The sequence below is a fragment of the Montipora foliosa genome, chromosome 11 (genome assembly GCF_036669935.1).
Source record: "Montipora foliosa isolate CH-2021 chromosome 11, ASM3666993v2, whole genome shotgun sequence".
NCBI lineage: Eukaryota > Metazoa > Cnidaria > Anthozoa > Scleractinia > Acroporidae > Montipora > Montipora foliosa.
Window position 1 is genome coordinate 26046978 of NC_090879.1, and position 22500 is coordinate 26069477.

The following is a 22500-nucleotide window of genomic DNA, read 5'->3' on the forward strand; positions in this document are numbered from 1 at the left end:
AGGCACTGAGTTGGCTGGTATTAAACTGTAGCGTTCCAGTAATTTTTTTTTAAGTAGGGGGAGGGGGGGGAGGGGGTGATGTAGACCACTTGAGGGGTTACCCAGACGTCATGCCAGCAATGGCCCTTTGGCTGACGCGTTCACACGTTGAATTATTTTGTAATGTCGTGTGAGGTATTTTACTTTTTTAAGCTTTGGTAATAAATTCAGTTCAAAGATAACAAAACACGCTCTTTAGTGAAACTCACTCGTTTCTTCTTTAAAGGGGTTATGTCACTCAAAATGATATAATCCCATGATTTGGGGTGCAGGGATGGCGCAGTGATGAGAGCACTCGCCTCCCACCAATGTGGCTCGAGTTTAATTCCCAGCCTCGGCGTCATATGTGGGTTGAGTTTGTTGGTTCTCTACTCTGCACCGAGAAGTCTTTCTCCGGGTACTCCGGTTTTCTCATCTCCTGAACATTTGCCTTGACTTCCGTTAATTGTTAATTTCAGTTTACAGTGTCCCCAATTAGTGCTCCAGTACTAGAACGACTAGACACTTAATAAGTTGCTTTCTTTTCCTTTTTTCCCAAAATGCCCAAAAGTAGACTGAAACATTGCAATAACCACTTAAAACTGTTGAACAACATAAAAGAAATACTGCAAACGGAAAGGGAAGCATGGATGGACATAAATGTAAAAGATTGAAACGGATCACATTTGGGGTAATCTTGAAAAAAGTCGACCCAACGTTTTTTAAAATTACAACAAATCGCCTAGATAAAGATCCTTTTTTTCTCAGAATCATTTTGTTTGAGGTGTAACGATAATTTTATCGGTAAGGGACTTCCACATCAGAAGAAGTGGACCTAGCGCGCATGGCGTAGTGCAACAATGTTGCGTGAACGTGGCCAAACGTGCAACATATCGCAACAGGGTGGCAAAACGTATGCAACATGTTGTGCCCAACAATGTTGCAAGATATGGTGTCAAAATGCTGCGAGCGTTTGGCCAGGCCTTAAAACCTCAAATTTGGTCACTTCATGTTGTTGTCTTGCTGCCGACGGCAAAGAAATAGACAAAAATGAAAATATGCAGGTGCAGAGCGTGCAAAACCATCACTTTTACTGACTAAATATGCAAATTTGTGACGTTCTCGTTGCCGTCGCCGTTTGCTAAAGCTCCTTAAATGTCAAAAGACGGTGGCAAACAGCTTCAGTTTTAATCAACATTTGTGACACCAAAAGAAACTTTGAAACAAAGTTTTAACGCTGTTTAACTCATTCAACATATATTCAAAGGTAATTCGACATGTTTCAACACGGTAGAAAGGGGTTGGCAAAAGGTTTCGACATTGCTGTTCGATAAAATAGCAGGGACGTGGAAGCAAATATTGGAGCCGATTGCGCGAACTTTTGCAGTATTACAGAAGCTAACGCAACACACTGGGGGCAAAAATCAATCCTCAATCCCAAATGGTTTACTGAGACACGTGTCGGCCATCGCGGCCTTGTGACAACATTTACTTAAAGTGCACATAAACTCAAGTATTTTTCGTTCACAACACAAATCTCCCCATTCAAAGCAAACATATGTCACCATTGTTACCCAGAATTTCGCTTTTTCTGGGCCGTGCAAGCCACGTAAACTTGGCAGAACTAGCAGTAATTTGAACCCACGACCTTGATGCGGGAGACATGGGTCTTTTCTCTATTTTACGTCACAAACTGCTTTGCAGTCCTGTTTTCCAAGAAAACTTGCATTGCAAAGCAGTTTGTGACGTAAAATTGAGAATAGACTCACGCATCTCACATCACGGTCGTGGGTCCAAATTACTGCTAGGTTTGATAACTTTGCGGGTCTTGCCCGGCAGATAAGAAGATACAAACACAGCACCTGCAGAAGGGCTACTGCCTCGGCCAGAGTCGGAGCTAAGATTCTTGTTGTGTAAAACCCGGGACCATCCTAAATAAAAAAGGACAAATATACGTGCAGATTTTAATGTAACGAAGCTACAGGTCTCAGTGTAATACCTTTTCCAAAACCTCCGTTTTATGTTCTTTGAAAACGCATTAAAGGCTTACGTCCACACTAGCATTTACGCCGCATTTTCGACCGTCCACACTAGACCACACAAAACAGATAAGAAAACATCCCTTTTCACCACTAGGCTTTGCTCGACCTTACTTTCTCCATACTGGGCATGCTTGAACTGAGTCAATAAAACAGTCCATCATCAAGCAGTGTAGTGTTTCAAATTGAAAATGAACAATTCTTGCGAGTCAAGTGTTTCAAGCAAACAGACTTTGCAAAGGCGATCACCGAATCGAAGTAAGTCCTACTTACCTTGACTACAATCACTGTCTTTCCTTGTTTCAAGCCAACGCTTACCGCAGCAGCTGAAAGGAATGATTAGTGTTAAAGAAACAGAAATAGTTGTTAATGTTTAAATTCATAATTAAATAAATGGGTTAAAACGTGTAGCCCCCAAGTGCGCAGAGTTTTAAGGTATAAGTCAGATGATGACATCTGGAACACAATCAGGCAAAAACAAAGTTTATTAATACCAGTACATATTTGAACAATCTTCCACGACAAGCTCCCTCAATGGGCCTTATTCGCGCCTCGGCCATATTGGACATAGACAACAGATTTCATACCCCGAGCTTCGAGTTGAAATGTTTGGGAACGAGTTTCGGTGGGGCAAAACAAAAGTTTTTAATCCCTCGGGACTCAACACGGGAGTCGGGTGATTGAGGCCCATCAAGTCAAAATTTGATTTATTGGTTCCCAATCCCTTAAGCATTTCAAAAATAGCGAAAGGTAGCTCACCAGCAGTATCATGAGAGGTTTTATCTGTAGTTATGATTTCCAAAAGTGGCATTTTCTCCACAGGAGAAAAGTAGTGCATTCCTATAACCTATGAAATAAGGAAATAACATGAATGCCTCAGCTTTTTTGTTTACCACAAGTGAATCAAGCCATCATGCAGGAATCACTTGGTCAAAAACTAAACTTAAACCAAACACGATCTTTGTATCATCCCATTCACTCTCGCGGTTGTCCAAAGAAGACGCTTACCAGCAAAAATCACCATTCTTTTTGTCTTGCATGGTAAGTTCCCCTAATGCACTCTTGGTCAGTATAATTTTTTTTTTTCCTTTTATATTTTACTTCTAACTTGTCAAACACAACTGTCTAATGCAAAACCCTCTGACACCCCTGCACTCTCTGAACTGGAAGTCATACTGTTTATCCCATTTAAACGACTGAAATGAGGGACATTTCCCATATCACGTAAAGCTGTGATCCTCGCAGTTATGAACGCAATTTTAACAATTTCATGGAAAAACCTGAAAAATTCTGGATTTCAACGGGGTTTGAACTTGTGCCTCGTGATACCGGTGCGACGCGCTAACCGTAGCAACGAAACTCTAACCGACGCTCTAACCACAAAATTATTAAAATTACGTTTATAACTGCGAGGATCACAGCTTTCCGTGATGTCATATCCGCAGTTCAATATATGATTCATTTCATATAATGATTTCATTCGTTGATTTCCCATATCTGTTGTGAGTTGTGAAAGAAATGAAGATATTTGAAGTGCGGTCTATAGACGAAAGAGAGAAACGATCCTCGCACATATCTGGACAATTTAAGCAATTATCTCTAACAGACAAATGAATTTTTTTTCAGGGGTCTATTAGAGACAATTACAATGAATAAGTGCAAGGGTCATTTCTCTCTTTCATATCTGTTATCATCAACAATAGCACTACCATCACTATAAACATGTGGAAGGGGAATCTTCTAGGACTTTAAAATACCTTTTCAGGCCTTTTGCTAGCTTCAGCAACCTGTTAAACAAAAATAATTCAACCACGTAAATTATTAACTAACGGAAATACCGTCGATTGCATCTATCTGTAAATGCAAGGGCACAAAACGGTTTCATCTGCTCAGCAAGTGTCAAACTTTGAATTTTTCCCGCCCAAATGAGAAAATTACCTTGACCGTTGTTCACTTAGTTCAGCACAAATGAATCAGAGAAAATCGCCACAGAAATAACGGAGAGCCAAAAATACGGAGGATTTTCTCGGAAAAGTTGATGAAGACTCGTATATGCCAGTCAATTATAAAGCAACGGCTTCACATTTACAGCGAGCGAAAACAACGAACGATCAAGGCAATTTTTCTCATTTGGGTAAGATCACTTCAAAGTTTGACATTTTCTGATCAGAGGATTGACCTCACATGAAAATAAGTTTGTCCCCGTGCGTTCACAGATAATAAAAATGTTTCGAAGTAAACTTACTTTCTTACTTTCTTAACAGAGGTGACGACATTGTGTCACCGTTGCTATAGCATCAGTTGACAAAAATGGGCGTTTTCTCCACCAAAAAAAAAACCTTCATCTAAGTAGTCTACTTAGAACTAACTTCCAACATTACTCATCATAAAAATAACTCAAAGCTTCAATGTTTAGCGGAGGTTAGCGATAAAACACAATGTCAAAAGGGCACCATCGAAACAATTTTGCTAGCGGATCTCATTCAAAACTGAGTAGAAATCAGAACTTCGAAATTCAACTCAGAAGAGCGACTTCAATGACAGTCACAACGATAAGGAATGATTTTTTTACAAGAAGAGCTAGCCTTATTAAATTTTGGACAATTTTTGGGAATACCCAGAGCCTAGTCTTTTTAATCCATCTCTTTCCTACCCACAGGGACAAAAAAATAATTTGTTAGCATTCAATTTTATCAACACTACAATGTTTTTTTCGGAGTAAACAAGTGTATGACTGCCTCTTATTTTGTTATGTTCACAGCACCTTGTGAATAGGAAGTGCTGAAGTGTTGGATGCAAACACACAATGTTCTGGGATGACCTAAAAAATACAAGAAATACACGAGGTCAATTTATGAGTGTCGAGAACATGCAACAAGCCATATTAGGAAAAACCTGACCCTAATGTTACCCTATTAAATGAAGTTAAATGCAGTTTAACTGAGTTAACTACTAGGCGCGACTGCAGGCAATTGTTGTCAGTGGTTTCGTTATATTAGCCCATGCGTTAGATTCCTCGTGCTTTGCACTGTACAGCTTATTCATCGGTGTGGCGGGAAGAAGGAGCATTTTGTGTGGAGCGTTTAGAGGTTTTTTTTCTTTCTTAATGCTGAAACTAAATAAATAACACGTGAATCACACACTTAATTCGAAGGCTCCCCATTTGGATTTATTTATTGTAAAATTTCTTTACTTTCTAAATCTATTTACTATGTACAAAAATGATTGACCTTATGAATAAATCGCATGAGAATCTCTGCAATTCAAAAAAATGAAATGTGAAATACATAAATAACAGTAGTAAATAGGCAACAGGCCATTTCCGAGTTCATGTCTGCCTCCTCTTCAAAGCGAGTCTGAGTGCGAAGTTTTTGTGATAGTAGTTCTAGTTTACATATGAATGAAAACTAATTTTCATAAGAAAAACTTCGCACTTAGACTCCCTTTGAAGACAACGCAGTCTTGAACTCAGAAATGGCCTATTTTCTGACCTCCTCTATTTCTTTAATGACTTTGTGCTTGAGGTTAAGATCTTCAAAGACAGCTTCAATGATCATGTCTACTTTGCCAAAGTTCTGAATTTATAACAAACCCCAAAGGGAAAAGAATTAGTACCAGAAAGTAACTTAATTTTTTTAATAACATAAACCTGAAAGTTTGGTTTTCAACAAGTGTCACATGCAACTGGATTTGTTTATTGTGTTGCTTGGTAACTGCCTTAAAAATTAAGCGCAACATTCTTAACCAATAACAGACAAAAGAATTATATTTGTTTTGTTGTACTTAGTTCTAGCTGGATGTATTTGCTGACATTATCAGTAGCAGAACTGTGAATGCGTCATTTTCACATCACACAATTAAAAATCCCCGATTCATTGCTAGTTAACAATAATAATAATTATTATTTTCTGGCCCTTGCTATTAGTTTTTAATTAACAATAAACTCATATTCGTAAATAATGAAAACTTGAGATATGATCCTGTTAGAGCGAAAGTAATAATTAGCGAATTGCTTTGGTTTATGATTACTTCACTCAGTGACTGGTTCAAAGTTCTCGCGCCACTTTTTCAACCATCCAGAAGTGAAACCAAAACCAATCATGGCTCGCGTGTGCACATTTTCCCGCGCATCGTGTCGGCCATATGTAATTACTTCGAGTTTTGATTGGTTTACTGGATTGTCTCCGTCCTTTTTTATTGGCCAAAGTAATTACTTTGGTTTTGGCTTTATGACACTCGATTGGCTCTAAAAGCCCCTAAATTTTTCAGGTCATTTAATGGTGCAGATAAGTGTGAGGATCATTTCTCACTTTCGTCGATAACCTACACTTCAAACGTAAACGTTTACTTTATCGAGTCTTTTCATGGGAACACAAGAGTCCAACAAATTGACCTGCTCCCAACTGAGTTGCTTATTCCGTAAGTAACTTTGAATCGTGTTCAATCTTACGATGTCACGAACCTTACACGGAAAATTAGCAGGGTTTTCTTTAAGGTTTTAAGTAGCCGGAGTTTTTTGCAAAGTAGACGGTTGTGGGTCCGGAGGACCCACACGATGGGCTTTAGCCCATCGCTTCTAGGGGGGTCCGGGGGCATGTTCCCCCGGAAAATTTTTGAAAACTGAATGCCGGAAAATGCATTTCCTGGCATTTTGGGCCATGAAACTCAGACATTAGAGGAATGAATCAAACTGCAATTATACTATGAAAACCATGTTACTCAAAGAAAGACGAAGCGACATTTCAATAATACAACCCTATAAACAAAAAGTTGAGGGATATTTTTTGTATCTTTTTGGTGGTTTTGCTGGAGCAAACGAGCCTGGCAAATATTGCCACTTGACAACGTGTAAACATGGCACATACTTTGAAGGACTAGACCAGCAAAGGCTTCTGATTGGTTGTTAAATAAAGAAGCTGATTGGAGGATACTAATTGGCCAATGGCGTAAAGGATGTTTCGATCCTGTTTAGGTGTGAAGATGACACACATTCGTTCCATTGTGTAATTAGCGGGAAAATATGCTTGCGGAACTTGGTTGTAGTAATTTCGAAAATTGAAAATCACTCGAGCGGTTTAAGAGTGATGTAGTGTTTTTTCCGAAGAGTTTAGGAGTTCCGTAAAGCAGTGAGAGTTGATCAAGAGTGACGTTGGATAAAGATCCGTTGTCATGTTGAAGCGTAGAGATGCCCTCGAGAGGACGAGCACTTACGCGGGCAAGTAGGATTTAACTCCGAGGAGCGTTACGTTCAAGTGTTCAAATAAAGTCTACGAGTCCTCAGCTTCTACGTTCGCTATAAATGATCAACTGAAAGGCTCGAAGTGAAAACGAAGGAGCGGTTAGTGAATGATCAGGGGCTAGTTTTGTTCCTCAGTTGAGTTGTGGTAAGAGATGCGTGAACGCAGGCTGAGCGTGTTGCTAGCAGAACATCCTATGTAAATTTCCTTCTGGATTGAGAACAAACCTTTTGAAAGTGTTTCCTTGTTTACAAGTTTTTTTATGATTGCGGCGTGATTAAAGGAAGTTTTGCGCGGACTAAAACGTCCTTGAGTGATTTTTCCTTCCGGTAAGATACAATTGGTGGCTGTTTAAAGATATCGAAATCCAATATGGCGGACAACAAATCATATTGTTCCTACTTTCCCGCCACCGCAGCAAGATTTTTTCAAAACGAAAGTCTCAAGCATAACGTTTTTAAACTGCCCTTGAGTCAGAAGTCTTTTATGTGTTTTCAGAAAAGATAGGCACTGCAAATTTTTATTTGTATTGAGCCCAAGTAGTTTAGACCTCATAAACATCATCTCCTCTACATGTCTTGACTCTTCAAACAATGAAAGTAGCCGGCGAAACCTGACAGAGAAGCCGGCGAACTTCGCCGGCTGCCGGCTCTTATATACAACCCTGAATTAGGTGAAGTTGCGAAGTTCAATCTGGTAGAAGTTAGAAGTTCATTTCAAAGGTCGCAATTTGGTTATCTAATTCGCTGCGTAATTGGCTACTTTGTCACTGTGGTCTGTAATAAACAATTATTTGTTATTTTCTCATTACAGCTGTATTAAGGCCCGTTTTAAACGTCGCATTTAAACGTTACATGCAAATGAGAACAATCTATTGTTTTTGCTCTTTTGCATTAGATTCGGCAAATATAAAATGCGACGTTTAAAACGGGCCTAACTTTCTATTTCATCGGTTAATTCATTGCTTATTAAAGGCAACCTCCACTTCAAATAAAAAATAACTTTAGATCACAGGAAATAACCTTTACAGTCAAATCAGTCTAAATTTGTTTCAAAGAAAGCGTTTGTGTCCAAAATAAATAAGTTTTAGAATCGCCTATTTTTGTTTCCAAATTTCGTGGGCGCCGCAATCTTGAATAACTGCGACGTGCTACGGTTGCCAATTGTTATTACACAAAAGCTCTTTGTGTCAGAACAACCGTAGCACGTCACATTGGGGAGCTTAAAGGGAGCTTTAGCAACGACGACGGGAACGGCAACGAGAACGTCATGTAAAAACATAAATTCACGTTATTGCGATCACTTCGCGACTATTCCAAGCCTTTTAATATGACAAAGGTGTTTCAGTCCCTCAGGAATGAAACCATTACGAGCGGCGCTTAATTTAGGGGAGAAAAATGAAAATTTATCTCCAGGTGCTGACGTTCTCCATAACACTTCAAAGTTAGTAATTTCACGTTGTTGCTTTGCTGACGACGGCAAAGAAATGGACAAAAATGAAAAACGCACGTGCAGGACGTGCAAAGCTATTGTTTTTGCCCACTAAATATGCAAATTTGTGACGTTCTCGTTGCCGTCGCCGTTGTCGTTGCTAAAGCTCCCTTAAGATTTCAGGACGGCGACGGCAACAACAACGCTGCAAAACAATGATATCATTGGTTAAAAGAGCATAAATAATCGTGCTGCACGTGCAGCGCGGATTTTAGCACGTATTCTTGATGTTCTCTGCATAAGGAGGACGTGAAATTACCCAATTTGAGGTTTTGACGCCAACGTGAGCATGCTAAAGAGAATCTTTCATTCTCTCTTTTCACTTCGTAACTGCTCGTATTAATTTATTTTTACGATACTTCGCCCAAATTGTAAGAAGTGAACGGGATAGAATAACCGCGAAAGAATTATGATAAAGCAAAGTGATATTTTGAGGTGACGTTTTCGTTGAAGTCACCGTCGTAGATCTTAAGGTCCCTAATTATTCAAGATGGCGGCGCCCGCGAAATGTAAAAGTGAATATTGGCGATTTTAAAATCCACTTTTCCTGACATAAACACTGTTTTACAAACAAATTTGAATGTATACATAATTTCCTTCGTCTTTAAACGTATTCTGTAGTAAGAGTGGAGGTTCCCTTTAAAGATGAGTACTTTACTACCTTAAAGTCTAACTGTCCTGACAAATTAGACATTGTGTGGTCCCTTTCAAATCTATAACAAAATAAAACAGAGATAACTGATCATGGACTTCCTGTATATACAGCGATCAACTGACGAGGCCATTAGTGAAACTAGTTTTAAATCACATGTAAATTAGTGTGTTGAAAGTAGATAAAAATAGGTTTTTCCTGATTAAGTGATGTTTAGTAATACTTTCTTGACTTCGTTAAGCGAACGAAACGAATTTCCTCAAAATTCACTAAAATTATTTTCATAATTTGCTGAAAATTATTGTTTGCTAATTATTGTTTAAAACTGTTAACGTACAAAGAAAAACATTATTAGTGAACACATTAGTGAACACATTTGTGATATTTGTACGAAAACGAGCGGTAAGGTTGGGGTATTATTGAGACTACGTAATCTAATCCCATGGTCCGCAAAGTTACAGCTGTACAAATCCAATATTTTGCCCCACTTAACATATTGTGATGTCGTATGGCACTTTCAAATCATCCGATAAGAAGAAAATGGAGCTAATTCAAGAGCGCGGATTCAGGGCAGTCTTTAAATCCAAATCGAAGACCTACAGTGAGCTTCTAACAAGAGTAAGTCTGCCAAGTCTGTATCAACAACGGTTACAGAACATCTCAATTTTAATGTATAAAGTAAAAAACGAACTTGTGCCCACTTATAACAGAAATATTCATTACTACCCCGAAACAGTATAATCTGAGGAACGCTGATTTAAATATTCCACGTTTTCGCACCGTGCATTATGGAAAGCATTCTTTACGATTTTTTGGGCCCCATCTTTGGAACAAATTAGACAAAACTGAGAGAGAAGCCAAAAGTTTTAAAAACAGTATTAGGAGTAAAGACTTATCACACTCAATAGATAATTGTAAGAACTCAGTGTGATGTATGCTGCTAGGCCGCTTTAAATTTTACATTTTATACACATTTGATATCTTTTAAGCTTTTTAAATCTTACCAAGTTCCTATATTTCATTTATTCATATATTTATCTATTTATTAATTTATTTAATACATTATTCATTAAATTGTAAATAATTTTAACTTTAGTTAAGGTATACTTTATTGTGTAAATAATGTCCCCAATTAGTTTTTCTTAAGCTAAATACTATTGACACTTAAATAAAGTCCTTCATTTATTCATTCTCATTGCAAGTATCATTGACAGGCTGTCTTAAATTAAGTTCTTTGTCCCTAGTGTTCCTTCACCTAGTGCTTGATTTTAATATTGCTGGCACACTCCTTTGTTAGATCCACCATCCAACATTGTTTATAATGCACAGTAAGGAACAAAAAATTAGATAAGGAATGTATTGTGACATGGCTTCAGCCATTACTTACGATGTCATAGCCTTCTTTTTTACACGGCTATTCAACCTGTTGAAGAATGTACAAAAATTATTTGTTAAAGTTAACCTGGTACCATACAAGTAATCTTTTAAGTGCCGAGGTATCTGTAGTTTCCCATTAAAGGTTTTCCGGCTGTGCAAAGAGACTATTCTGACAAATAAAACAACAAATTAAGTAATAGCAGGTTTTAAACAATAAAAATCCAGCGCCTTAACCTTTATAAGTCCTGAGAGCGAGACTTACAGATTTTACTCTGAACAAAATGATATACGAAATGAATCATATATTGAACTGCGGATATGAAACCAAGTGAAGCTATGATCCTAGCAGTTAAGTACGTTGTGAACGCAATTTTAGCAAGTGCGTAGGGAAGAGTGAAAAATTCAGGACTTCAACAGGGTTTGAACCTGTGATCTCGCGATGCCGGTGCGACGCTCTAACCAACTGAGCTATGAAGCCAGTGCTGATGGGAGCTGGTCATTTGTGGGTTCATAAACTCCCGTGATGAATGAATCAATGAACGAAATGATGCGTGTGCACATTTTCCGGCGTTTTGTGTCGGCTACGTGTGTAATCACTTCGAGTTTTGATTGGTTTACTGGATTGTCTCCGTCCTTTTTGATTGCTCGAAGTTATTAGTTTGGTCTTGGTTTTACGACACTCGATTGAAACTCGCTGTAAAACACGTGAGGAAATCACTCTTGGTTTCAATACACATAAACCATACACTTGCTTCATACCCTTTATAAATTTGTTCTTGTCCACGAGTGAGACCTTCCAGAATGTTGTCTTTCATTATCACATTTTGGCCCTTCTGAAGACTGACCTGTTAATAAAGAAATTATTGAATGTGGAGAAATTTCACCTCCTTAAGCGTTGCGCCTGTAAGTGGTGGGGACATTTGTGCGCTTTAATGATCCTGGGAGCTATATCAGTGGGGACCTCGGTCCCTGGTGGGTTCAACCCTGCTGGGCAGGTTCCAGGTGAAAAGCCAGACAAATTGCAATGCCTGATCCTCCAGGTTGGGGGTTGAGCGATGGGTTAATGACCCATCCTCATAAAACATCCATCATTACTGAAACCAGACACACTTTTCACGACAGTTATGGGCAGGAAGAAGAGGTGAGCCAGGTACCCCCAGATAATGAAATTCGTTTTGCAGACCACCACGGCAATATGGCATCGGCGGGTGAAAGCGATACAGAAGCCCGTCGATCGAAGAAGTCAATTACAACACCCAAGGAAATACTTAACATCGGTAAATGGAATGTACGTACAATGTACGCAATAGGTAAGTCAGCACAAGTCGCCAAAGAGATGAGAGAATACTCCATTGACAAACTAGGAGTTACTATGTGCCATCCTCGATAATGGGCAAACATCAGACTGGTTCAACGTTCAAACAGGAGTCAAGCAAGGTTGTTTAATGTCCGGTTTCCTCTTTTTATTAGCAATCGACTGGGTCATGCGCCAAACAACTGATCAATCTAACACTGGAATAGGGAGGAGGTTGATGGAGCAATTAGAAGATTTTTACTTTGCAGACGATATCGCTCTTGTCTCCACAACCAGAAATCAGATGCAGAGGAAAACAACTAAGCTTGCAGAAAGAAGAAGACAGAAGTCCTGCAGAGGAAAGGAGAAGATCAAGTTTCCCGATGGCGAAAAGATCTAAGAGGTGCAATAGTGAGTAACGAAGGGGCTGCAGATAAGGAGAACAGATTTGGAAAGGCGAAGGTCTCATTTGGCAAGCTGAGAAAGATCTGGAGCTCGAAGCAGTACAGTAGGAAAGTTAAGATCAGATTGTATGAGACGTTAGTCAAACCAGTACTGTTGTACGGATGCGAGACCTGGAATATTAACGTTGCGGAAAATGAAAGACTACATTCAGTCCAATTTAAGGGCCTCGAGAGGATCATGGGGATATATTGGCCATACGTAGTCTCTGCTGAAGAGCTAAATAGGCTTTGTGGCTGCGATGGATTAGAACGGCGGTAAAGAAGAGAAGATGGATATAGCTTGGACATGTGCTGCGAATGAACAAGCAACGTCACTGCGCAACAGCACTGTCCTGGGCACCTGTTGATGAGCGCAAAGTAGGTCGCCCCAAAACAACTTGGCGCAGAACAGTTGAGAAAGAAAGATCGGACGCAGGCTGGAGGTCGTGGGAGCAAGCAAGAGCTTGTGCAAAGGATAGGGGTACTTGGAGAAAACGTGTGGAGGCCTTATGCGCAACAGAGCGCGAAGTGGCGAGGTGACGTGAGGTGGAGAAATTTCAACGTCTGAAATGAAGGCCATGTTTACTTTGGAAAAAGACTATTTCAAATAAACAAGCAAACTTTCATTCTGAGAGGTAAAATCACACAATGTATCAATGTTGACGCAGTAGACCTTTAAAATTCTTTTTGAGGCCAGCACTCGACACAAAGTCAGACTATTCTGTGTACAGCAGTTATCACATAATTTATACAGACTCTTCAATGTTTACAAGAGTCAAAAAAGAATTTTCCCCACACGTCCTGACTTCTCCCTTTGTATTTTATTATTTTTTTAATAATACAAAAAATAAAAATAAAATGCAAAACTATGTCCTCCCGTTCACTAAAGTTTTGTACTTCAAAGCATTTGGCTGACTGAGATTTTTTTTTAGTACGGAACACTCTTGAACTGCAGTGTATCTAGGAACATGTTCAAGTTTGTTTTAATTCAACCTTGTTAAACAAATCACGCCACTTAGTTTTTCACAAAGCTCAGGAAATACTATTCCATGTGCACTGGCCTCCTCGCGTTCCAATATTGTTCTGTAACAGGTCTCGGGTCAAGGGCCTGAAATGAATTCTCACCTGTGCTATGCCAGCACCCATAAGGCCAGCACCAATGACAGCAACAGTGCTTTGAACAAAAGACAAAAAAAAATCAATATGAGAAACTAAAAACCCTGTCAAAAACCCCTGAGATTAAATAGAGGAATTCTTGAATGAGCATGTTAACAATGGAGGAATTTGCATTGATTTCAGAAACTTGCTCTAGAAAGACCTCTGAAATTTATAACATGTATTTCTATCTTAAGAGCTACATTTAAATTTTCCCAAAATACATATTACGATGGCCACTTCTCAGCTTTAATGGCTTACAATTTTTCACATTGCTGAAAGATAAAAATCTCTGCAGAACTCTTGCATAGTCCTGGCACCTAATTGTTTCGCAAAAAAAAAGTACCACATGACAGCATGACATATCCCGCATGACTGCCCAATGCTCAACCAACTGAGACACCGGTGCGCGGTTGGGGACGAAGTTCCCAGTGTTGTGGTTGTCCTCTGTGAGTATGCCCCTTCCAGCAGAAGTGGCCGGCTTGGCGTAATGTCTCTAAAAAGGCTTGTGGTGTATGAGGCCACCTAAGCAAAAACAGCTACAAGTCAATAAGACTTTGCCGAGTTCTGGGACATGTAGATGTACATGTAGATCACTACTTCCTTTGGGAGCAAGAAAGTTTCATTCATAGGTAAGTTTTGGTACAATTTAAAATTGTTTTCCTCATGATCAAAAGGCCAAATGTCTCACTCAACAGGCTTTTGTGGAGCTCCGTATGGATTCTTCTTGCATTCTGTCTGACCAAAGAACAGACCCATCAGGGCTTTAGCTTCGCTTGTCTGACTTAGTTCACCAAATTCCTGAATAAAAAAACAAACATTCTTTCTGTTTCATACTGTAGAAAATAGAGCCGTTTAATATTCAGACAGACACCACTTGTTGTATGAACCTTGGATGAATTTCAGCTTTGGTGGTAATACAACAGCAGAGGAAGTGAATACGAAGAGATTGTATATATAGATTATCAAAGACACACAGTTATTTGATCTGCAGAGAGAAGTTAAGATTTTAGATCTTTACAGTTGTAAATGCAACTAAAGCCATGTGTTCAAATCATGTTTAAGGGCCCACAGATGGATTTTTCGACGTTGCTAAGGAAGTGAAATGTTACTTCCAGTGACTAACATCATCATATCGTGAGCTTACCAGAAAACCCAATCACCGTACGAATTGTTGTTTGCACAGAAGGTTTTTCCTTGCCCCTTCCTCGCACTTGTTCTCAGATCAACTGTGCATACGCAAACAAACAGACTTTTTGTTAAAATGACACGTTTCACCCCCAAATACAGAATATAGCTAAGCACTGAGTTTTTCATATCACCCTTTTTGAAAATGTTATGGGTATTTCAGTACCCTTTATCTCTTTAAAAAGAACATTTTTCAAAATAAAAAGGAAACCACGCTTGGCTGGATGGAAAAACGAATACAAATTATCAAACCACTGAGTAGATACCCAAATTGTGTAGCATGTAGACAAATTTAGAGTTTTAGGGTCATTTGTTTATGAAAGTTGGAAACTGACCAAAATAATGCCAAATTCTCTCAAATTACTTATAATAACCATTACATCCTTAGCAACACACCCCAAAAAACACGTCAGTAGGCCCTTAAGTCTCTTAGTATTCCATAACTGCAATAATATTATTACAGTACCACAGAGGGAGTTTTAAAGTTCCAAAACCTGAAGAAATTGCATTTAATACTGAAACACAGCCACGCCATGCTAGAGGTCTTGCTTTTAACTGTCATTTATAAAGATAATAGGACGATAAAGTACTTGTATGTGAGTGCATGAGTACTGTTTACATCCCCATTAGCAACAAAAAAATTCACCTCAGCTTCTTTCTTGAAGCCTTTTTGTCGTCCTTCTTCTAATCCACTCCTAACAACCTGACAAACAATAATATTAACAATAAATTGTTATGGAAATTGGTACTAAATGCTAACTTCGTACACTAGTATGCCACCAGGAGTACGTGTAGTTGTCGTTGAAGTGTGAAAACCCACCATTTTATTAATGGCACCCTCGTGGGATTTCAGGTTTCAACAAAACAAAAAGGTTGGGTTTGGTATTCTCTACTGTGCTCCAGGGGGTTTGTCTGTAGCTTGAATCATCATCTTGGTGTCTTTCCAAAATGATTTAATTTCGTAAAAAAGGTTCATTGTGGTGAAGTGCAATAATAATAAGGTATTCTCGTTTGTCTCACGATGTGGTCACTTGTGATGTAGATCGCGACGTTTCGACTGCATGCTGCTAGTCTTCATCAGATGATGATGTCGACTGGTTACGCGTCACCTTTAAGCAGGATGCTCTGCTGTGATTGGTTAGTTTTCAGCAGCTGTGATTGGTGCATTTCGATTATGATTTAGTTTGGTTTGAACTGTCATGGATTAGGAGTAGGGGGTGGAAACCCTAATTAATTTTGCTGCAAATAATTAGCAATGTGTCTCCTCTTCCATGCTAGCCTTGGGCGTCCACTGTGGGAAGGTACATGTAATAGTACTGCCTTATCCTCCCATCCAAGGTCAGGGGTACTGTATGAGCTTCAGTAAACCATGGGAAGCCACATTGATAGTAGAATCATGTACATGTAATGGCAGATGAATGCTCATGACCAAGGTCGAGGGGTGTATCGTTGGAATCTGCAGCTTCTTTTATTTGCCCCCAAAAGCCTTGTCACATCATGTTGGGAACAGTTTCTGGCTAGTTCATGCAGAACTATCTATATGTATATTGTAAGCAAGAGACTTTCAGTTTAAAACTAGGAGAGGTACAATTGTACCAGCGATGTAATTCAGACCATTCAAGACGTTTTCAGCGGGGGAAATATCCACACACCAAGTCTACAGCTGGGCAAACAGAGCTCACAGTACAACAACTGCTACTTAAACTTACATCAAGAATTCTTAATGGGGCTGGATACAAACCACCGGTTTGCTTCATAACCTGAAAAAAAAATTGTTTTATGTTCAGCAATCATTTAACTTACTACAATTGCTTCCACCATGTTTGTTGACAGCTCAGTTACTCTCCTTTTTCAACTTCTTCCTAATAAGATCCCATTTACCCACCCCACCCCCTCCGCTTGATGTTAAACAGAGCACTGGCCTAGTCACTGATCTACTAAAGGGGCTGGACAATTCTTTTCATTATTCATGATGATCAGGCCTATGACAGTGACATTACTGACAATGATTTCCTTGATTGATGTTGATGATGGTGTCGACATGGTGACAAGTCTACAATGGTGAGAGCAGCTGTACAGTACAGAAACTCTTTGTGTTAAGGAGCTTAAATGATTAATAAGCATATGTGGAGGACAAGAATAGCCCAGAGATTGAAGGGAACCTTGCTATAGGAAGAAAGTAAAAAATGTTGACCAGGATCGAATGACTCATGTCAACCAATAAGGGTTCAAGCCACCATGATCATTGCAATTTAATCATGGGGACTTGAATCCTTGTTGCAATGTCTGAGCTACAGGTACACGTAGCTCACAATCAGGGGTTTCAATACCATTAACCCAATGACGCCTGAGAGTGACACTAAATAGATTTTGCTCTGTCTAACGCCAGATGATTTTAATGGCGGCGTACTAGGGCGTTTGAGGTATGAATGGGTTTATTGAAGTCGGCAGATGGCTTGAGTAGAGTAACGGACTGTATCAGCAGGGCACCTAACTTCCTCAAGGGGTGTCTGCAGGCATGCCATTTTTAAAGGAGTCTGAGCTGGGCAGCTATGTGCTTGAGCTTCTACCATTTCACTAAAGACTCTTTTCATTTGTTTTACACTGTATTTGTATAGTTTATTATGACAGTTATGTAAATTTAATGTCTTTTAATAGATGTGTTCTTGTATTTGGCTTGCCCTGCCTCGATTGGGTTTTTGTAGCTATTTCCAGGGTGAGCCATCCGCTATGATAATCATATTTAGCTATAATTTGTAAATAAAATTGTTGTCGTTGTTGTCGCAGAATGCTCCCAAATGCCAAATTTCAAAAAGAAAATTCATATTGATGATCACTGTTTACTTGACTTCACATTGTCAATGTCCAAATGAGTTTCAATCTTAGGTATGGAAGAATCTGCCTTTATTTTTCTCAATTTAAGGAAAAAAGTAGCCCACTTCTCTGAGTGAAGTAGCCCGCAAAAAGAGTCCATACTTGTAACCACTGCATGATGTTATGACAATGCCATTTGATAAAAACTATTATTCTGATGATGTTATTGATGGTGATCAGAATGTTGATAACATATGTAAAGTGTCACATAATATTTTTCATAATAATCACGATTTTAACACAGGACCACAGACAGACTTACTGTTTCTTTTGCTTTCTTGAAAACAAAGTTGCGTCCAAAGTTTGTCTCAGTTGTAATTTTGTACTGTAAGTCTGAAATAAAAAGTTAAAGGAAGTAACGGCATTTACTATTAGCCCATTGACTCCTGGAATTGAGCCTTACATGTAACAGATTTTCCTCTGTCTAACGCCACAAGATTTCACTCATCAACTGCGGGCGTCCCAGGGCATAAGAGGGGTCAATGGGTGAAGTTGTACCTCCTTTCTGGCAAAAATATTTTTTGCTTGTCAAACCATCTTCATTATAATAAATACTGGTACATTGGTATGATGCAAAGGTCTGAATCTTTTCAGGACTACATGTATGAAGGTTTCTTTGCAACTAAGATTTGATGCGGTTGAAAACTCAATGGGGTTTTAATTTGAAAAGAACGTGGATGGAAACAATAGCCCTTTTTGCAGATATGGCGGCCATTTTGTTTTCTATTGTTTCAAAAGACATTATGGGATGCTCAGGGGGCAAGTTAATATGTATTTGCCCCCTGGGCATCCCATAATATCTATATGAAACAATAGAAATCAACATGGCCGCCGTATCGGTGAAAAGGTCTGTAAGCACAAACTATGTCAGGTTAACACAGTTAACTTTTTGATTGAGACTAAGTTTTTTCTTATTGATATGCATAATTTTATATACATGTAGCTTCCTTGAGTTTGAGCTGAAATTTATTGGAGGCAGAATGGAAGTATCTTTCAAGAGCTGCTGCACATAATTTGCCAAAACAGTTCCTCTGCTTTTTGATGATTGTCGATCTTGGATCATCGGTCATGCTTAGATAAATTAACATAAAAGCAGAAGGCAAAGTGCCTTTTTCTAAGGCGAGTCTTGGGTTTCATTACAATTAACAATACAGAAAATAAAATAAAGTACAGTGTATCATTAGAGCACCTTTCATGTTTCCCCAAGAACGTGACCGATCAGGTTTTAGAGATCCACTTGCCAAATTTCTGAGAATGCAAAAAAAGTAAGTTGAAAGATGAAAGAAAGAAAGAAAGAAATGAAACTTTATTTACATGTATTTATTTTTAATACAATGCAAGGGAGAGATACCAGAGGTTATCCCTTTCGAGGGAATCTGCCCGGATCTTAATAACTGAGAGTCAATTTTGATGAGGGAGGAAAACCGGAGTACCACCCGGAGAAAAACCCTCTGATATCAACACATACATGTAAGTGAAATTAATGAGTATAATTTTATGCCACTATCCAACAGACTTTATGGTGTGTACCTAGTCACTGAACAAAGTTTTTATGATGTTTACTGATCAGCATATGAGAATTTGATTGACAAAGAACCACGGTAGGGTTCAACTCAACATTGCACAAACTTGAGATGCACTACGTTATGATATGACTACTAGCTCCGTGAGTGGGCAAGACGAACCAAATCCCACACTGTGATTGGCTACCTGAGCGGGCAAGATGGAAGCTCCGGATTTCTCGCTTGGTCCCGCAAGATCAAAGATCATTTTGTGGTGTTTTATCCCATGTGATAAATCCTTCATTGACCAAGCTTGTTTGGTCAAGATGCGCTGGATATTGACCTCATCCTTTTTTTCGTGTTTATGGACAGAGACGAACATGCCAAAAAAGAGAACTCAGCCAACATCCACACAATCATGTCATCTTAACCTCACGCTTGGTCAATAACCCATACATGCAGTACTAACAATCAAGGAAATGATAACACTATTTTATATAGAACCATTCCTAAATTCATAGCACTTTATGGACCTTTAAGATGCTGCAATAATATTGTGAAGCAAACTAGTTAAAGAGAGATTAAATAAAATCAAGATCTACACATAGTATTCGAATTATTTGACCTTAAATTTTAATTTTTTTTAAAGTTATGCTAAAATGAGTTTTAGCAACATACTTGGCTGTTTGGACTGCAATTTCTTCAAGATACTGTAAGGTGTTCTCTGCGGGTTGCTTTAAACCAGGACCTACAAGAAAAAGGAGAAGAAAATAATAGCAAGTACAAGTGTTGACACAACAGTGAATCCTTTATAGCTCATGGATTGATCCATGAACTACGAATGTTCCGCTCACGTACGTTCTTGTCGTGATGCAAAAATTTATGGCAAAACTGTGTTGAATGAAGAAATGCCTGTCAACAAATACAGTGTACCAGAAAACGATCAATCATAATGTCAAAGTTGATTTTTCTTACAGTGTTGTTTTATGGCTCAATCGTTGGTAATAGTTGGTAATTTACACTACTCGTACATGTACCAAGAGCTAGCCCCCCACTCTCAAACATACTCCACGGCCCCTGCTGTTGTCTTCATACTAATACAACCACCTTCCCAAACTTTGAGGCACCCTTTTTTGATGCTGTGGTTCCTTTTGTTAATTAACAAAGCTACATGTTACCAGCCACCAATTTATGAATGGGTTTTATATTCAAGATAAACCCACCAAGTGGTTTGACAAGTCCATCGACAAGACCCATTCTTTTAGCTTTGCCTGCTTTAATATTCTTTCCTGTCAGCATCATATCCAGAGAATCAGGAAGGCCCACCTACAAGTAATGAAGAACAGAATACCACCAACAATGTTGATTTGCTGACAACACAATGTGCATCATTCAGCTTCAAGAAGTGATGCTGTATTCATACAATGTAGATGTCAAAAGTAGTCACTACAGTTATTGCGAAAATAATCACCACTGGCTGTTGTCTTTGCTGGCTAATTATACATCTTTTGCATGTAAACTCAGAAATACATCAGAATTAAATACAAACACAGCTAAATAAAACATCATTGAAAAAATGATGCAATGAGCTACATTGGCAAAAGTAGCAAGGTGCCGCCAAAAATCACGACCAACTTTGTGCTTTTTTATGTTGCGCATTTCAGCTTGACATGGATCCCAGTGTGTGTGAGAATATAACTTATTTCTGGCCTACAGATGCTTCTCCTTTTCAAAGACATGTACAATGTACAGCTGCATAAAAAGCATGGAGAAGCCTTCTGACAACCCTAATGTTAAAGTACAATGAACATAAACTTGTTTGGGACTGTACTGGAGAATATTGACCCTTGGTTCTCACATGAACCTTGACAATACTTTCCCGACCTGGGATAAATATTCTTCAGTACAGTCCAGGTGGATGTCACTCATAACATAGTCCAAGGCAAGTAAAGTATTGCTGCAAAAGAATAGGGATAAATAATTATAATGATAAAGGAAAGGGACCAGTGTTCACACACTTACATGTATACATGTATAAAAATAAATTATTCTTACAAGTGAGGGAAGCCTTTGAGTTCCTCCTGCACCTGGTAGAAGACCTAACATGACCTCTGGGGCTCCAAGGACAGTGGAAGAGTTATCAACGGCAACTCTGTAGTGACAGCTCAAGGCAAGCTGGTGAGTAAAACAACAGAGGATCAATTATTTCTTTAACAAACCAACCCATCTTTCATCGCTACAATGTATGCCAAAGTCTCAGAAGTTTGACTTTCAACCACCAGTTCCACTTCTAACCGCTGCCAATCATGTTTGCAACGACATTTGCAAAAATGACTAAAAGCAGACTGACAAAGTGGATTGAAACCACCCAATCACAATGGTCGATATGACTCATTGATCCTATTCTGCATCTGTGACTAAGTACTGCAACAATGACCAAGAATCAAAAGCAGTGACTGCCCCCAGACCCCCCAAGAAGCTTGCGTCCTTTGGGCACTCACTTGGGTGCATTTAGCACCAAACCGTCTCCACTTTTCTTATGACCTGTTCCCCAAAAATATTTTGAGTATGCTGTGTGGGTCAAGTTTGTGGGTTCTCTACTCTGCTCCGAGAGGTTTTTCTCCGGGTACTTTGGTTTCCCCCTCTCCTCAAAAACCAATATTTGATTTGATTTGTGTCAATTTGTTGATCTCGGGCTAGAAGTCTAGGCACTTAAAATTAAATAAAGTTCCTTTCCTTTTCTTTTATGCCTTTCATAGACTTGTAGACTCGGAAGTTGCATGCTCCCCTAGGGAATTTTTAAAATTTAGACACTCAAAAGATGCAATTTAGTGCAATCTGGGGGATTTTAAAGTAACGAAATTTCTCATATGGAATTGACACTTGCATGGAGTCTGATAAGAAACACTGGAATGTTAGTTAAATAAACATATTTATGTGCGCGATGCAAAAAAAATATTGCGGACGTGAATTTGTTCGTCAAACAAGCTTTTTTCAAGCTTTTACAATATTTCCAGTGACTTTACGTTCGAACTACATAATTTGTAAAGATGTGTTGTGTCTGACATTTTCTGACTGGAAGAAGACAGTCAAGTTTTCTGAGGAGGTGGCTGATTGAGCCGGAGGCCGGCCAGTTTTTTCGAAGGCTGCCACATGATGCCAAGTCTGGGAATTGAACATTGGCCACATTGGTGGGAGGCAAGTGCTCTCACCACTTTCCTTATAAATGA

General features: G+C 39.0%; 2 protein-coding genes and 1 non-coding gene across 3 annotated transcripts in view; 1 reads left to right on the forward strand and 2 right to left on the reverse strand.

The window, feature by feature from the left end:
• LOC137975130 (melanocortin receptor 5-like) overlaps window positions 1–22500 on the forward strand; it is a 387070-nt gene that overhangs the window by 149050 nt on the left and 215520 nt on the right. The gene's annotated exons all lie outside the window — the stretch shown is intronic.
• The window catches only part of LOC137975053 (trifunctional enzyme subunit alpha, mitochondrial-like), a 43713-nt gene that overhangs the window by 9159 nt on the left and 12054 nt on the right, over window positions 1–22500 (reverse strand). The window contains exons 9-26 of the mRNA XM_068822090.1: window positions 21326–21445; window positions 20494–20596; window positions 19949–20018; window positions 18958–19016; window positions 18031–18101; window positions 16604–16654; window positions 15541–15597; window positions 14398–14507; window positions 13677–13725; window positions 11574–11659; window positions 10825–10860; window positions 9447–9498; window positions 5549–5632; window positions 4822–4878; window positions 3815–3844; window positions 2817–2904; window positions 2331–2383; window positions 1881–1949 (exon numbers count right to left, since the gene is read on the reverse strand). Of these exons, the coding sequence (XP_068678191.1) occupies window positions 1881–1949; window positions 2331–2383; window positions 2817–2904; window positions 3815–3844; window positions 4822–4878; window positions 5549–5632; window positions 9447–9498; window positions 10825–10860; window positions 11574–11659; window positions 13677–13725; window positions 14398–14507; window positions 15541–15597; window positions 16604–16654; window positions 18031–18101; window positions 18958–19016; window positions 19949–20018; window positions 20494–20596; window positions 21326–21445 (1245 nt within the window). The remainder of the gene's footprint in view (window positions 1–1880; window positions 1950–2330; window positions 2384–2816; window positions 2905–3814; window positions 3845–4821; window positions 4879–5548; window positions 5633–9446; window positions 9499–10824; window positions 10861–11573; window positions 11660–13676; window positions 13726–14397; window positions 14508–15540; window positions 15598–16603; window positions 16655–18030; window positions 18102–18957; window positions 19017–19948; window positions 20019–20493; window positions 20597–21325; window positions 21446–22500) is intronic.
• On the reverse strand, window positions 11220–11292 carry Trnaa-ggc (transfer RNA alanine (anticodon GGC)). Its single transcript has one exon. It is a non-coding gene; the product is annotated as a tRNA-Ala (tRNA).